The 16881-nt window shown below is 36.1% G+C and overlaps 1 protein-coding gene across 10 annotated transcripts in view; it reads right to left on the bottom strand.

The window, feature by feature from the left end:
• Positions 1-16881, bottom strand: part of ARAP2 (ArfGAP with RhoGAP domain, ankyrin repeat and PH domain 2) — a 211959-nt gene that overhangs the window by 72295 nt on the left and 122783 nt on the right. For all 10 annotated transcript variants that reach the window (XM_057547413.1, XM_028165607.2, XM_028165610.2 and 7 more), the window contains 3 exons: positions 10902-11065; positions 6447-6659; positions 3111-3216 (listed from right to left, as the gene is read on the bottom strand). In XM_057547413.1, the coding sequence (XP_057403396.1) occupies positions 3111-3216; positions 6447-6659; positions 10902-11065 (483 nt within the window). The remainder of the gene's footprint in view (positions 1-3110; positions 3217-6446; positions 6660-10901; positions 11066-16881) is intronic.

The raw sequence follows: 16881 nt of genomic DNA, 5'->3' as shown, positions 1-16881 counted from the left end.
CTTTAGAAGAGGGACTCCTCACCCACCATATCCAGACAATTCCACTAATGGGACAACCTGCAGCTAAGGGATAAAGGTGTGCTTGCAGAATGGTGTCAAATGACTTGTGGGGTAGGAGCATAATAAAAGAGGAGAAAGGGGCAGTAGGTAAGCAGGAAATAAGGCAAGAATGGCAAATCGGGAGGCATATAGGAGAGAGTTCCAAATTCAAGGTTTAGGGCTAGGCTGAATTTCCCAGAAAGTACATATCGGGTGAGAAAATGCCTGGCAGCATGTGATTGGATGGTTATTCAAAATAGGATATTTTCTCTCAAAAAACAATCACTTAATTAAGAAATACCATTACATTTTTCTTGGCTAGAACTAAGAATGGCTTTTTACAATGAACAGACATGAACAGAGGAGTCAATTCTCCCAACCAGTAGGCTACAACACTTGAGTTTTACAAAGAGCATTTAAAGTACTCACGAATGTAAGTTCAAAGTGATTAAAAACAAAATACAGCCATCACCCCAATAAAAGGAAATTTACACTGATAAAAATGCTGGAGAACTCTAACTGATGCCCATGGAAGTATCTGTTAATGCTCTCTGTCACTGACTGTAGACATAGCAGCTGCTCAGTTGCCTGTCTAATTACATTTGTAAATTTCTAAAAAAAAAATACATACTAAAAAAGGGAGACCAAGTCTATCAAAGGAATAAAGCAAGACTAAGGTAAGTACACCTGACTATAAAGAGCAAAGATTCTAGTAGGTAGAGGAAAAATAAGGAAACACGACAGGAATATATATGATAGTGTAAGAAACTCACAAGGAAATGCCAAATTGCACAGCAGAGACAGAGCAAGCTTGATCATCATATATGATCTATAAGATGCCAAAGGCATTGCAAGTTAATAGAGGAAGATGTCATAATTGTGGGCATCCCTCTCAAAACCACTTCCGTACTTTTTTTTTTATCACACTGGACTGTAAACATCTGGAAAATTTATCTGCACATCTGCCTGTGTTACTAGAATCTAAGCATCTCACAGTCAGAGACTTTGTGTTAATCACACCGTAGTGTGTAATAAATACCTGGTGAATGGAATTAAGTCAAAGTTAGTCATGGAGGAAATGGTCTGTTATCTAGGGCAGGGATGGAAGTGAATGCTAAATCAACCTGACCTTATCCAAACTGACCTCTCAAACTTTTGACAACACTATCAAACATTCCCACCTCTCCTGAGACCTCCTTCTGCAATAGCCTTCTCCTCCAGCGCTCGTCACCTCTTCAGTTTCTATAGCTGCCTTAATTTCTGGCGTAAAGCATGTACACTATGTATTTTCCTTTTCTTCCTTTATTTCCCCACTCCCACACTAGCATCCCCAAGTGTCCCACATTCAGCCAGCTCACTCTCTTCCCACTCAGCCCTTCTCATCAGAAGCCCAAGGAAATTGTTTCTTAAATAGTTTCTCTGCCTCCATTCTAACCTCTTCCCAATCAATCGCAGGACATGGGTTATTATCCTAAAACAGACTGGATCAGTCACTTCTTATCACTTAAGGGAATGAAATCCAAATGTTTCTGCATGACCAACAGTGTCTTTCGCAGCCTCCTGCCAGCTAGCTACAAACCATCTCATCTCCTGGTACACCTATTTCCTAGAAAATATCCTTCACTCATGTCTCGTACTTATTTTTCTTTCATGCCCCGTTCATTTATCCATTTAAATCTGAAACATCACTTGGACCTCAACACACAATGAACCACTTAATCCCTCCTCTATAATTCCATGTCTTATGCTAAAATTCTCCATATTAAAATCTGTCCTGAGGGCGCTGTGTTTTCCTAAAAAATATAAAATGCCTTGCAGCATCCCTGTGAGTTCCCACTGTGAGGTCCCAGGGCTCCTTGGTGCTATTTAGAAACTGGAGACTTAAGACTAGTTTTGTCATTCATGTATTATTATCAACTATTTTTGTTACATGGAACCCTAATGGACATTGTATTGTACATAGTAGGAGCTAAAATATGTGTCAACTGAAGAAAAGGATTGGAAGGAACTCATCTGAAATTCAAGTGTAAAGTTTAAGAATTATGTGTAACAATGTTTAAAATGTTAATGTGATAATTGTAGCAGCCTGGGGACATATTATAACTTCTGAAGAAAAAAATTACCTGTCCCAATGTCTCATAGGCATAGAGATAGGACTATAAATATATAGACTACATTTATATGATGCAATAAGAAAATCAGATTTACAGTAGGAATGGAGTTCACAAGTATCAGAAGTGGTGGCTGGAAAAGAAAGATAAAGAGAAAAGACCAACTATGGAGGATTTAGGAATCTAAACTCCAAATAAGGTACTTTCAGTAGAATTCAGGTTCATAGAAATTTATTCAAGGGAATATTGTATCCACAAAGGAAGCTGCAAACAATATGTTCCTTAAGCAATATTTACACGGATTTAAGTTTTTGTAATGACAAAACTTGCTCATAGCAAAACAAACAAACAAACCTTAAGTTTGTTGACTTAAAATGTTATTCCCAAACATTGTCATCCTTCAGATGTCATTTCTCAAGCTACCATTTTATTCCCCTTATCCTCCCAAATGCAGGTGACTACATGCCCCAACATAGAAAATGTTTTTGATTTTTAAAATTTCCCTCATCTAATCAACTGTCTGACACCAAAATATTGGAGTCAGGTTAGATACAAACTCATAATAAAGAAATAAAGGTTTATTAAGAGTCCACCACGAGAAAATACTGTGCTCACAGATTCCTGCTATAGAATTCTGGTCCCTGTACTTCCTTCTCCGACAACCCTCTTAAATGTTTTAAAATTCTTGCTTATGTACTGGATGTATCTGATTTGCTGTGCATGATTATTTCTAATCCATTTAAGAAATTCTCCAGTGCTATTTATTTGAAATGTCTTAATTCCACTAAGAGACACTAAAGTGATAGTTCATGGGAATTCCATTTTGAAAGTATTCTTAAGATATGGTGAGAGATTCATAGTCACAAATAGAAGGTTAACCACAGTACTTTAAATTTAAGAAATAATGTCTTATTGAGTGCCACGTTTGAAATGTCTAGAAAAGTTCATGAATCCACCCACCTATAAAGGTGTTCAATCATAGCTGCCAACGTTGCTCGGTTGACCCCAGGAAGAGTACGTATAAATGCTCCATATTTTTGAATTCTTTCCTTGTCATCTTGGGTATCTAGAGGTTAAACACACACACGTAAAACTTGAGGCCTAACTAATCGTCTGTATTACCAATTTGCCTTTTATCAGTATTTTAAAACAATATTCACAATTGTTATTTCACTGACACAATCAAGTTTCAATAGAAAAACATTCAAACTTCTATAATTCTGGAAAAGTATTTACAAAAACATTCCAGGGCTATATGTCATAGTTCTTATACTTTGTAATTAAAAATGAAGCACTTTCAAAACCCAGGATTGTATTTTATCTTCAACTTTACAGACTACTGAATGTCAACTAAGAGGAATCTTTTCAATTAATAACAAATTAGAGTACAAATTGAAAAGATAAGCCAAAAGTATTTTAACTGTAGCTATGGAAAGATTTCACTATTTGTTATTTGAAAATGACATTTCTGACCTTTTTCCCTTGTGGAATCATAAAAATCTTCCCCAAACTATGAACCATCCCAGAACTATGAACTGTACCTTACCCCATAGATCCATGTAAGGGGGCTTTCACCAGCCCTGGAACCTTCAACTCTTTGGAGAAGGTAAGGGGACAGTGGAAGAAGTCATGTGTAGGCCCTAGAAACGATGATACAGACTGAGAGGAGGATGGACCCTCTGCCTTAGTCATGGAGAGAAGGATGAGAAGGGATTACTCTCCTCCACCCTCCTAACCCCAAGAAGTCAAATACTTAGAGCAACTACACAGGAACCTCCAAAGTTCTGGAGTCTAGAAGATGTGCAGTGGTGGTCTGGTCTAACCTACTCCCTCACAGGGGAAATAGGAGACCTCTTTTCAAATAAATAACTTGTGCTGACTCTGTAACTCAAGGGGATTGCACTTATATATCCCCTCTCAATTCCCAACTGCCTTTGGAAACAAGGCTTTTTCATTTTCTGCTTAGCCCTACACATTCTATTAACAGAAAGCCAGCAGCACTTTATGATTCTTTGAAAGTACACAGTCACTTGTAAAGGGCATTCCGATCCCTGGGGAGGTAAGAGACTCTGTGACACATTTTTGAAGTATGCTCCTATTCAAAACTGCAACTGATAGCTCTTTAGTACTGACTTTGCCTGCACATGAGATCTATAAAAGTAAACATGGTCATATTGACTTAACTGTGCTGGTAGATGACTCTCTAAAAGCAAGAGGGGATGACACCCAAATGACATTCAGAGATGATACCAGAAGTGAATTAAGAACTTTCTGTCATCCCTGGTATAATCCAAACATTTTCCCTTGTGTCATCCAGTTTCTAACTGTAGAGGTAATTGTATTTATTCAACAAAATGCAATTAATACTACTACGCTTATAACAAGTCATGCTAATACAGCATATTTTCACAAATCTTATAAGAATAAAAGAGATGATATTTTCAAAATAAAGCTTAAGTAATTGGAAAGGAAAACTGAAGATAAATTTTAGGTCATACAGGAAACACAACGATCTATTCAACTAGCCACAGACTTCAGACAGTTTAATAGCATTCTTAGAAGAAGAGGTCATATATCATATAAATAGGTGCTATGCCACTGTAGGGCATTCTTCACCTTGGGCTCACAGGACCCAAGAGAGCTCTCCTGTGAGGTCACCCAGAGAGTTCTAGTTTATTCTTGTCAGATCCAACAAAGGGCACTTTTCTGACAGGTCAGGGTGAGCTACACTGGGTCTACATTGGATCTAAAAGCAAAGTAGAAGCCTCCAAGTAAATGCTCAAGGATTCACATCCAAATGAAAGGTGAACAGACTTCTTTCTGATACATGCTAATACTTCCCAACTACCTCCTCCTGGTAGATTGACAACAATGAAGACTTCTCTGTCATGAAATTTGACAACTTCAGCAAAAGCATATTTGTTACAGATTTTTGATAAATGATTTTATAATGAAGACAAATTGTAATTCTTTATAAAATAGAGATACTATAAATAACTTCATGGTTATAAATTATAATAAAATCTTAAAACAAAAAATGAGGATGGCAGGGTAACTGGGCTTAAAAGATGTATCATCTAATTCCATATTTTATATTCCAGAAAATTATACAATCAACTTTTCTTGTGATTAGAGTTAAACCTATTGATTTTAGAAGTATCAGGAAGTAACTATAAGAATTCTGAATTAGGCAGTTAAATTGTGAAAAGCTTTATTTTAATAACAATACTACTCTCTTCTTGCTGACACAAATAAGGGTCATTCTTGGAATAATTTTTCAAACTGTGGATGTTTTATGACACTTCAAAATTAATCCCTTCAAATGTCATAGTTATGTTTTAGATTAAACAAATGCTTTCAATGAAAAAAACTATTTCTCAACAGAGGGACGTCATATAGTTAAACTCAAAGGTCATTTTATAAAAAAATTTCTCAAAACACATTAAATGTACAAGAGAGAAATATATTAGTAAATGATGGTATAATTCAATGATACATTTTAAAAACTGTGGAAAAAATGAAGATTCAAAATTGTCATTTTGAAAGCATTGTAGATATATGGGAAATATTTTTGGTTTATTAATAAAATAAAGATTATATGTAAATCATAGGCATGGGGACAAAGACTATAAAATAATGTGAAAAATGAAAATAGCTCTATTAGAAATCTGGGATTAAAGGCAATGTTTATATTTAAAAGTATTTATCATAATCTTTCTATAAAAAGTTATTTTGAGTTAATGGATGTAAATATAGGTTTTACTAAAATCAATGTGACCCATTAACTTTTCTAGGGTCATTTCTTAAATAAGTTCTCTTACAGTGCAGCAAAGCTTTTTTGCTTCATTAGACAGAATCTAGAAAAAATAAAGAGTAAAAAAAAAATTGTTATGTAACTCTAAAGAGGCAGAATAAATGAAAAAGGAAAGCCAAACAGCCATATGGCAAAACCGTGTAAAACCAATCTTATATTAAAACTTTCATTTTAATCTTAATGAGAAAATTAACAGCCTACATGGACTTGACTATAACACTTCCAAAGTTAAGGCAAAGTAAGCACTAAGAAATCTACCAAAAACTAAGTATTACCGTAAAACACTGTTTAGCAATTATCACCATAAATTTCTTTTGAGGCAGATATGAACAACTATTGATATTTGCACAATTTCTGTTCTGAACCATTATGTATATTGTTCCTTTCAATTAAATGTTCAGATTATCAAAGGAGATTTTAAAAATCTATTGTCAAATGAGAAGGCAAGCCTTTATTATTCTGTTCTTTATTATATGTGTTACCTAAGGCAGAGATCCAATATGGATAGAGCTCCTTAGTAAGAAGTGCGTCGTCAATGTCAGAGAGAAAACTCTTCACTACGCCCGTCACATCTTCAAGCTGATGTTTTCCAGCCCTCAATTTAAAGCTTCTTGCATCCTTTTTGAAACTCTCCAGGAGTTCACTTACATGTAAAGGATCACCATTCTTTTGATAGATATATTTGCACCCTAAACCTTTGTTAAAAAAAAAAGAAAATGGTTATATGAAAAAAGTCTCAGGTCAAAATCCACTTTGATATCTTAAAAATAGAGCCAATTTTTGTGTTGGAACAATGCACAAGACAAAATCATTATCCAAGAGCTGATATAAACATGCATGAGAAAAAAAGAGCCCCTCCCCCCACAACTTTAATATTTAAAATGTAAACCTGATGAACAACTATTTCATCCTCAGCTTTTAGTAAGTCTCTGGACAGCCCTTCCCCCAGTCCTTCATAGCATCTTTTTCAAATGTTCTTTTACCACAAGTACCCTTCGCTTAGTCTCCCAGATTACAAATTTGCCTCCAGTTTCACCAACAAAAGTGAGGCTCTCTGGTATAAATTTCCTCAAGTCTCTGCACTCACAGAGTGAGTATATTAATTCTGTCTGTTCCCACCTTTACCTTCTTCTACATGAAGAGTTGGGTCATGTCCTTTTCAAAGTTACAGATTCATCAAGTTTCCCATATAAAATAAGAGGAGTAGCAGTGGTTAACTGGAGGAAGAGGAGTGATGATGATGATATACACACACAAAAAATTTTTTAAATCCTTTTTTGCCCCTCCCCCCAGGTCTCTTGTCTCTCTTCCTTCCAAAACTAATCTGAGTTTCCTATATTTATTCTTTCTCCCATCTCACATCCCTGTTAATCCTTCAACCACATAATCTTGCTTCTGTGCCCAATTTCCACTCTATCAGGACCATCTTCATCAAGAATATCTATTTTCTAGATGCTTTGCAGTATTTATGTAATAAGAATCCCTTGCAGTGTCTGACAATCCAATGAATCCCTATTAAAATTCTGTTAATCTCAAGGTTTTCGTGATGTTATGATCTCATCTTTTTTGCCCCTTCCTCTATGACTGCTCTTCTAGTCTTCTATTTATTCTGCTACCTAGTATTTACTGATGATCCCAGCAATCCATCCTCAACTCTCTTCTCTGCTCCCCTACAAAATTCTCTGGATGAACTCATCCATCTTCATCACTTCAACTACTACATGTACATTTCCATTCAGGTTTTAATTCCTAAAATTTCAAATGCACACATGCACTTTAATAGAGATATACTATATACATAATACATGCAACAGACACTATACTTATACATATGAACAAATTAATTCTCCTGCCCCACTCACTACTTCACCTCCCAATCCCAACATGTTCTTTATTTATCTTCTTCCTATACCTCAGAATTTGGCATTGCTTTCTCACTTACCACACCAAACAAAAATGTCACATATATTTTTCATCATGATTTCTCTCTCAAAAGTGTCCCCTTTTTCCATCCCATGTGCGATTATTATTTTGTGCACCCAGTTCCTCACTATGTTATCACAACTCCCTGTCCTATTCCTGTGCAGCCCTCCAGTCTGTCTCAAAAATGACAGCAGCATGGTCTGAGACACAGGTTGGCTAGTGTTACCAACATGCTTAAAAATATGGATACAGCCCTCCCACTGCTTTGAGAGCAAGTTTGAGGATTTTATTATGATACGTAAGATCCTACATGAATTTCCCTAACTAACCCTCCTGCCTCTTGTATTTGTCCGCTCTTCTCACACTGAGTTCTGGCCACATTTAACTACCCCCAAGTTCCCTGAACAGACAACCTCCTTCATGACGCTGCACCTAGGCATACATTGTTTCCTCTTCCGGGAATTCCTATTCCCTCTTTCTCTTAACTAGTTCCCATTTTCTCTTAAGACTTGTAGTAGGTTCCATGCCTCACCCATGAAGCCATCCATGACCACCTCTACACTGGGTGAAATTCACCCCTAAACCATGGACACCTGTACCAACCCCTGAACCTCTCTACCATAGAATTTTGTACACTTGAGATGTAATTGCCCACTTGTTTGCCTTTGATCCACAATCTGTAAACTCCTAGAAGGCAAAGATCATGTCTTATTTTCTGTACACTGCAGCTACACAGTTCCTAGAAGAACTCAGTAGGTACTTAGTAAATGACCACAACAGAATAATAAGCAAATTCTACAAAAAAACAAAAAAAAAAGACTAAGTTTCTGAGAGATTATGTTGCTGGTTGAGTGAATTTCTAATAGCTGGTACACAAGGTAACTGAATGTGAATTTGAAGGTAATTTTGTTTACATAAATTAAATATATTCCCCCAAGAACTAACTACTGTAACTCATTAAAAAAATTAAAACTCTAAGAATTATACTGTGAACTTGGTCAGATTCGGATCTTGACACCATGAGCACAAAAAATTGGCCTTAGATTTTAACCCAAAGATTAGGAAATTCAAAATAATTATGACCATAAAGGCTCTGAGCCAACCACTTGCATCCTATAATCATTGGGCATTTTCTAAGTTCATATCAAATCTTCCCTTGTATACATGCTGGTAATATTGGGGTTTTCTCCATGTCCTGCTCATTAAAAAAAAAAAAGCTAAAAATACATGAAGTCTTTTATTGGCTTTATTATTTTAATATGCAAGTTAATGTACCTTATGCTAGAGCTACAAAGTAGTTATAATGTATGAAATTTAGTTGAAAACAATCTAATGCTTAATGATTTTAAATTCAAATAAACACCACAAAGAAACTTCTGATTTCCCCAGAGAAACATTAAATTGGATATGCTGAAGCTAGTCAAGTTATTTTAATCATTTGTCAGCTTATGAAACACTTTATGCCATTATGAAATTAACATGATTTGAAAATTCCCAATGAGGTTATGCTCTTGCTAAAACAGAATATATGTGCAATTCATTTATACCTACAAAATGTAAATGCACTAATACTGAATTACTAATAAATGAAGATGATAACCTTCTTCTTCCCCCATTTTCAAATAAACAGATGATGACAGTTGATAAGAAAAATATAAACATACTATCAAGGGAAGGAACTTCATAGAGTAATCCCACATAATGTGATTACATACATATTTACAATAGATATATAATTCAAATACAATAAATCTGAATACTAATGATAATTGTACTTGGATTACATATGAAATAACTAAAATACTTAAAATGGCACTCTCCCTAGGAGAAAATATATTAATATACACATATTCTAAACTTAATTTCCCAAAATTATTTTCTTCATAGCCTTTGTTATTTTTGACATTTTGTTTCACATCAGCTCTTTTAGTTCTCAGACTGGAAGGCATGATTTATGGCTCTGTGTTTCACTCTTTACTCCCACTGTTCAATTTCCAGTATCAAACTCAGCAGCTAGCACACAACAGACACTTGATAAATAAGTAAAAAAAAAACTCATAACACAATGTTTTACTACAGCTCTTTCAATGATAACATTTTCTTTTCAAATTAAAAACACCCAAAGATACTTTTAATGTTAGGAGAACAATGAAAGGTTAATATATCAATAGCTTCCAAAATACCAGATAATCATTTTACTCTTTTCTGCACGTACAATCTAAATCAATGGCATTTATCAACAGGTTAAAAGAAAAAACATATTTTTATATTAAAAATATAAACAATTTACTCTACCTTTTAGAGTATTAAGGAAATATGTAACAGAAGGAATTTTAAGAATGAATAGTAATTTGAAAATAAACATGAATAATAAAGGCATACTTTATTTAATTTTAGGCATATCTAAAATACTACCATAGCATATTAAATTAAAATGAAGCTGCACATGTGGGTATAAATCAAATTGGTTTTAACCTGCAAACTATTAATAAAAATATTTGTTACAATTAAGTCAAACTATCACAGTTAATGACCATGATTCTTAATATAAACATATGACCAATAGCACATTGAATGGAATAAATACACATACACTTTGTATACAGGCCAACAAAAAGTAAATTCTTTTACACATTGTCCCATAGTATACCACTTCTAAAAACACACTGAGGCACCTCTGCATTCCCCTAGACTTTACTATAAAGTTATAACCTCTGAAAAGTACAATGGTAATCAATTTTTAATATACATTTTATAATATAGATTCTTCTATTATGTCATTTAAAATTTTTATGCATGTAAAGGAAGAAGGAAATGGTAAAGGCACATGATATAATTTAAATAAGCTTTATTGTGAGAAAGAATGGCATTTAGGCTGAAGAGTGACGACAATTTTATTTTTCACTGATGTACTTACAAAGGGCTCTAATTCAGTCCAATGGAGGTACCACTTAAAAACTGTAAATATGTTACTATGAGTTCTGTGGGTTGAATAAAAACTTTGTGATACTTACCATACTGTGTAACAAATGCTATACAGCTGTTCACGATAATGGGAACGTCATTTTTGCTGAGCTGCTGATCTTGTAATGCATTCCCATCTGTACCTGCTGCTTTTTCAATTGCAGTATGCCAGACTGTGAAATCCAACTTGGTATGCCCATGGATGTATAATGTTCTGTAAGGTTTCAAAAATATTTCAAATTATAATTTTGCCTTTTAAAAAATTCTTACTTCTACACAGATTATCCTTAGATCCATATAAATGGGATCTTGTCTCATCCATCAGAAGAAAACCCCTCTGGGGATGTCCCTGGTGGTCCAGTGGTTAAAAATCCATCTTGCAATGTGGGGAAAGCTGGTTTGATCCCTGGTCAGGGAACTAGGACCCCACATGCCACAGGGCAACTAAGCCTGCGCGCCGCAACTACTGAGCCCCCACACCACAACTAGAGAGCCCATGCGCCACAATGAAAGATCCCGCATGCCGCAACTAAGACCTGACACAGCCAAAGATAAATAAATAAATAATAATAAATAAATATATTTTAAAAAAGAGAAAGAAAACCCCTCTGTCTACCACCAGCTTCCACTCACTCAATCCCTCTTTGCATATACAGTCACGTCTCTCTCTACATAGAGTCCAGGAAGTTCCCTGAACTTGTAGTCTCGCCTCCTTGCCTCCTTTCATTTCCCCTTTCTTTCTGTTTCTGAATAACTGAAGAGAAACCCTTCTAGCAAGCATCACCTAAGACTTCTCATGGATATTTGGGGCTATATTTTTCAAGATTTTAGAACTGTTTGATGACTTTATTCCTTTAAAAAAAAAAAAGAGGAAAAAAAAATACCACCCAATTCGGCTTTTGTAGCACAATCCTTCCTGGCTTGTTCTCCTATCTTTCTGGTGCCTCAATTTCTTTCCCAAGCTCACTTCCTGTTTCTGAAAATGAAGTTGTAACCTCAGTGCACTCACATGAACTCCAAGGACTCTCCAGGGACATGTCATTCAGGCCAGTGGTTTCATCCCCCATATATAAGCTGGTAACTCCCAAATCCCTATCTCCAGGCGGTAACTGTCTCACAAATCAGATCTCTATGTGATTGAAAAGCAAGAGCATAAAGCAGCTAAGAGAGTGGGAAATCCAATCAATTCCCAAACTCAAGTTTTAGCTCTGCACTCACTTCCTTTATGACTTTGGACAAGTTATCAACCTTCTTTGGTTCTCAGTTTCATCACTGGCAAAATGAGGATAATAATATTATCCACCTCAACACTCAGTAAATGTAATATTAGTAAATAATAAAACATAATACTAATTAATGTTGATTTTTGGACATCTTCACCTTAAGGTGCCACAAGCATCTCAAATCTTTATCCCTCCTCATACCAAACCAGTACTACTTCCTCCACTTATCTCAGCAGAAATTTAGGATTCATTAACTGTATATTGGTCCACCCCACTCCCACCCAATCACTGCCACATGAATTCAGTCACAAAATTCTGTTCATTCCAGTTCCCTGACATATATGTTCTGCCTCCTCTTTATTTGAACATTGGTTTCTTTCAGGTCTTTGTACTGCTCCTTGATGTCACTAAAACCCCTCCAAACAAAATTCATTTCCCAATTCTCCACCTCTCTAGTCCCTGTTCCCCAAGACTGCCACAATGATCTTTCTAAAATACGAAGCTAATGACATCACCTCCTAAGCACTGTCCTTCCACAGCAGCTCTGGAGTTTTCAAGATTAAAAGGCCCTCAAGATCTGGCCCGTATTTTCCCCTCCAATTTTGCCATTCGAGGAAGGAAGGAAGGAAGGAAGGGAGGGAGAGAGGAAGGGAAGAAAGGGAGGGAAGAGAGGGGAGGGAAGGGAGGGGAGGGAGGGCGGGAAGGAAGGAAGGAAGGGAGGGAGGGAGGGAGGGAGGAAGGAAGGAAGGAAGAATTAACATGTTCTTGTCTTCATAATAAATACTTCCGGCTCTTTGGCTGTTACTCCAGCTCCTCCCCCATCGGTGTATTCCAGGTAACCCTCGCTGACACTCCATCCCCATCTCTCTCCATCCAATGCTTATTGTGTACAAGGCGTCCCTTCTTAATCCTGAACATCCACTCTACCCGCCATCATATCGCCTGCTCTACCTGTGTGAATGTTTTAGCCGCTACACCCCAAACTTTGTACAAGCAAACAAAGAAAGCATTTCAGCATCAATAGCCTTTAGCATAGCACGAGGTATTTAGTGGGTAAATAAGTTTTAATGTTCTATCACTAGATATAAAATTTGACTTGAAACACAAAGTAATCGTTGATGTATTTAAGTATAAAACTATTTAACTTTCATTTCAGACTATGAGACAGCTACTTTGGATTCAACCCAAAGAGAAAGGAATGAGCTGCTTGAACCCTGGATTGTTTTGGTTTCTTTTGGGGGGGGGGGGCGGGTAATGTTTCACATTCCTGATAATTCACTGACCCTAATTTAAAAAGAAAACAGGGCTTCCCTGGTGGCGCAGTGGTTGAGAATCTGCCTGCTAATGCAGGGGACACGGGTTCGAGCCCTGGTCTGGGAAGATCCCACATGCCGCGGAGCAGCTGGGCCCGTGAGCCACAATTACTGAGCCTGCGCGTCTGGAGCCTGTGCTCCGCAACAAGAGAGGCCGCGATAGCGAGAGGCCTGCGCACCGCGATGCAGAGTGGCCCCTGCTCGCCGCAGCTAGAGAAAGCCCTCACACAGAAACGAAGACCCAACACGGCCAAAAATAATAAATAAATTAAAATAAATTAAAAAAAAAAAACACAGTTCGAGTACTTTCTAAAAAAATAAAAAGAAAACAAAAGTACTCCTTTCTGTCCTTCGGTTTCTTTTCTTGAAATGCTCCTCTAACAAGACAAAGCTACTGGCACCCCACTCCACTCACTTCTAACATCTTCTGAACTTGCTGTAACTTCTTCAGTGACACTGGTGCCCGTAATCTTCATATCTTTTCTCCCAGCATCTCTATCTATTGTTTTTATTTTCCACACCACCACAACAGCCTTGACCTCCAGGTCTTGTAATTTTCTTTTTGAAGAATTCTGATACTTGCTCTAATACTCCTGACATACTTTAGCCTTACATCATCTTTAGCTCAAAAACATTCTACTGCTGGGCATATTTGTCTAAATGAAACTATATAACTCGGGTAATTTCCTTGAGGAATATCAAGCCCCTACATTATGTAGACTTAATCAAAATTACCTCTTGCTAAATTAAGGAGTTTAGGTAAAGAAAAAATTTTAACTTTTTTTGAGTCTTGGTTTTTTAATCTGATAATTAAGCTCTGAATATGAGACAAAAATCTTTGAAAAGGTGTGCTTATAAACAAACGACAATGAGTATTTGAGCAAGCAGTAAAAGAAATCCAAAAGGGAATGGCCCTCTATGATAGCAGTATAATTCTGCCATTAACTGTAAATGTTTCCAACTTCAAATTTTCTTTCTAACTAGAAGAAATCCTTTGATGACAAGTTTAGCTGTCTGCTTGTGAACTAGTGAAGGGTAGAATGAGTAATAAGTTAACTCCTGAGTCCACTTGTCAAAGGCTGAATCCTAAAATACATCATCTTGTGCAGTAGATGTCTGACATTTAATAGCATCAGTTCAACAACTTTCCTCTCTGATGTTATCTAAACTCTGTGCACATTGAATAAAGCATCAAAAGATATTTTTAACACAAATGCTGGTCAACTTTGTGATTTCAAGTGTTATCGAACAACAATTTTACATTTCTGGATAATGATTCCAAAGAAATAGGAATTTATATCTTGAAAATCTGGAAGTTCTTTTAAAGAACTCTAATTATAGAAAAATAAATTTTCCTAACTGTTCATTCCCCAAGCCTAAATTTTAAACGGTACTTCAAAGCCATATAAAAAAAAATCCCTATATCCTATAATGAGTTAAGACAGTTCAATAAGACCTAGAAACCAAGTCCCAAGACTAATAAAAACAACTTTCTCAAAACTGTAATATAATAACCACAAAGTATAGACTATCATATTTGAGCTTGGTCTACTGACAAGAACCAGAACAAATGACAGGATCTATAGATATGGCTGTATGAAAAATAAATTCACCTTTATAAAGAACATTTTAAACACAACTAAAAAACAAAGACAACACATTCCAAAAACATGACTGAAGAAGATAATATCCTAGGCATTTATACAGAAATAAAAAAAACTGAATCTTGTAGTATAAGTCAGCATGTTTAACCAAAACATACTTATTTTGCTTTCATTTCTGGAAGATCTTTTTGCTGGATAGAGTATTTTAGGCTAATAGCTGCTGGTTTGGTTATTTTGTTTCCCCCCTGCCCCCAGCACATTAAAAGATTTCATTATACTATCTCCTGGCTTGCACTGCTTCTGACAAGACATTCTCATCTTTGTCCCCTATTTTTAATGTGTCTTTTTTCCTCTGGTACTTAAAAATTTTTTTTTGTCTTCACACTGGTTTTCAGGAATTTGATTACGATATGTCTTAATGTGGTTTGTCTTTATCATGCATGAGGTATGTTGATCTTAGTACATCTGTGGGTTTACAGTTTTTATCAAATTTGAAAAAAGTCTGGCCACATTTCTTCAAATATATATATATTTTTTTACTCCATCCTTCTCTTATTTTGGAATTCTAATTATACTTACATAAGAATGATATTGTCTCACAGGTCACTAAGGCTCTGCTAATTTTATTCAGTCTTTTCCCTCTGTGCTTAAGTTTTGATAATTTCTATTGTCATGCCTTCAAGTTCAAGTTTTTTTTTTTTAATGTAGAGTCTATTCTTGCATTTAGCTGATCTAGTGAGATTTTCTTTTCAGATAGTGTATTCTTCAGCTTTAGAAGTTCCATCTGGTTCCTTCTTTAGATCCATTTTTCTATGTTTATGTTTTCCTTTACATCTTTTTTTCTCTGTGTAAATAATTGTCTTTTTACTTTTTTTATTGGAGTATAATTGCTTTACAATGTTGTGTTAGTTTCTGCAGTACACTGAACTGAATCAGCTATATGTATACACATATCCCCTCCCTCTTAGACCTCACCCCCCATCCCACCCATCTAGGTCTTCACAGAGCACCGAGCTGAGCTCCCTGTGCTATACAGCAGGTTCCCACTAGCTATCTATTTTACACATGGTAGTGTATTTATGTCAAACCTAATCTCTCAATTCATCCCACCCTCCCTTTCCCCCACTGTGTCCACACGTCCGTTCTCTATTTCTGTGTCTATACCTGCCCTGCAAATAGTTTCATCTGTACCATTTTTCTAGATTCCACATATATGCGTTAATATACGATATTTGTTTTTCCCTTTCTGATTTACTTCACTCTGTATGACAGACTCTAGGTCCATCCACATCTCTACAAATGACCCAATTTCTTTTTATGGCTGAGTAATATTCCATTATATATATGTACCACATCTTCTTTATTCATTCATCTGTCGATGGACATTTAGGTTGTTTCCATGTCCTGATTATTGTAAACAGTGCTGCAATGAACATTGGGGTACATGTGTCTTTTTGAATTATGGTTTTCTCAGAGTACATGCCCAGTAGTGGGATTGCTGGGTCATATGGTAGTTCTGTTTTTAGTTTTTTAAGGATCCTCCATACTGTTCTCCACAGTGGCTGTATCAATTTACATTCCCACCAACAGTGCAAGAGGGTTCCCTTTTCTCTGCACTCTCTCCAGCATTTATTGCTTGTAGATTTTCTGATGATGGCCATTCTGACCGGTGTGAGGTGATACCTCATTGTAGTTTTGACTTGCATTTCTCTAATAATTGGTGCTGTTGAGCATCTTTTCATGTGCCTCTTGGCCACCTGTATATCTTCTTTGCTGAAATGTCTAGTTAGGTCTTCCACCCATTTTTTGATCGGGTTGTTTGTTTTTTTGATATTGAGTTGCATGAGCTGTTTGTACATTTTGGAGATTAATCCTTTGTCCATTGGTTCG

The sequence above is a fragment of the Balaenoptera acutorostrata genome, chromosome 5, assembly GCF_949987535.1.
Source record: "Balaenoptera acutorostrata chromosome 5, mBalAcu1.1, whole genome shotgun sequence".
NCBI classification, from domain to species: Eukaryota; Metazoa; Chordata; class Mammalia; order Artiodactyla; family Balaenopteridae; genus Balaenoptera; species Balaenoptera acutorostrata.
This window is presented reverse-complemented; position numbering and strand designations above follow the sequence as displayed.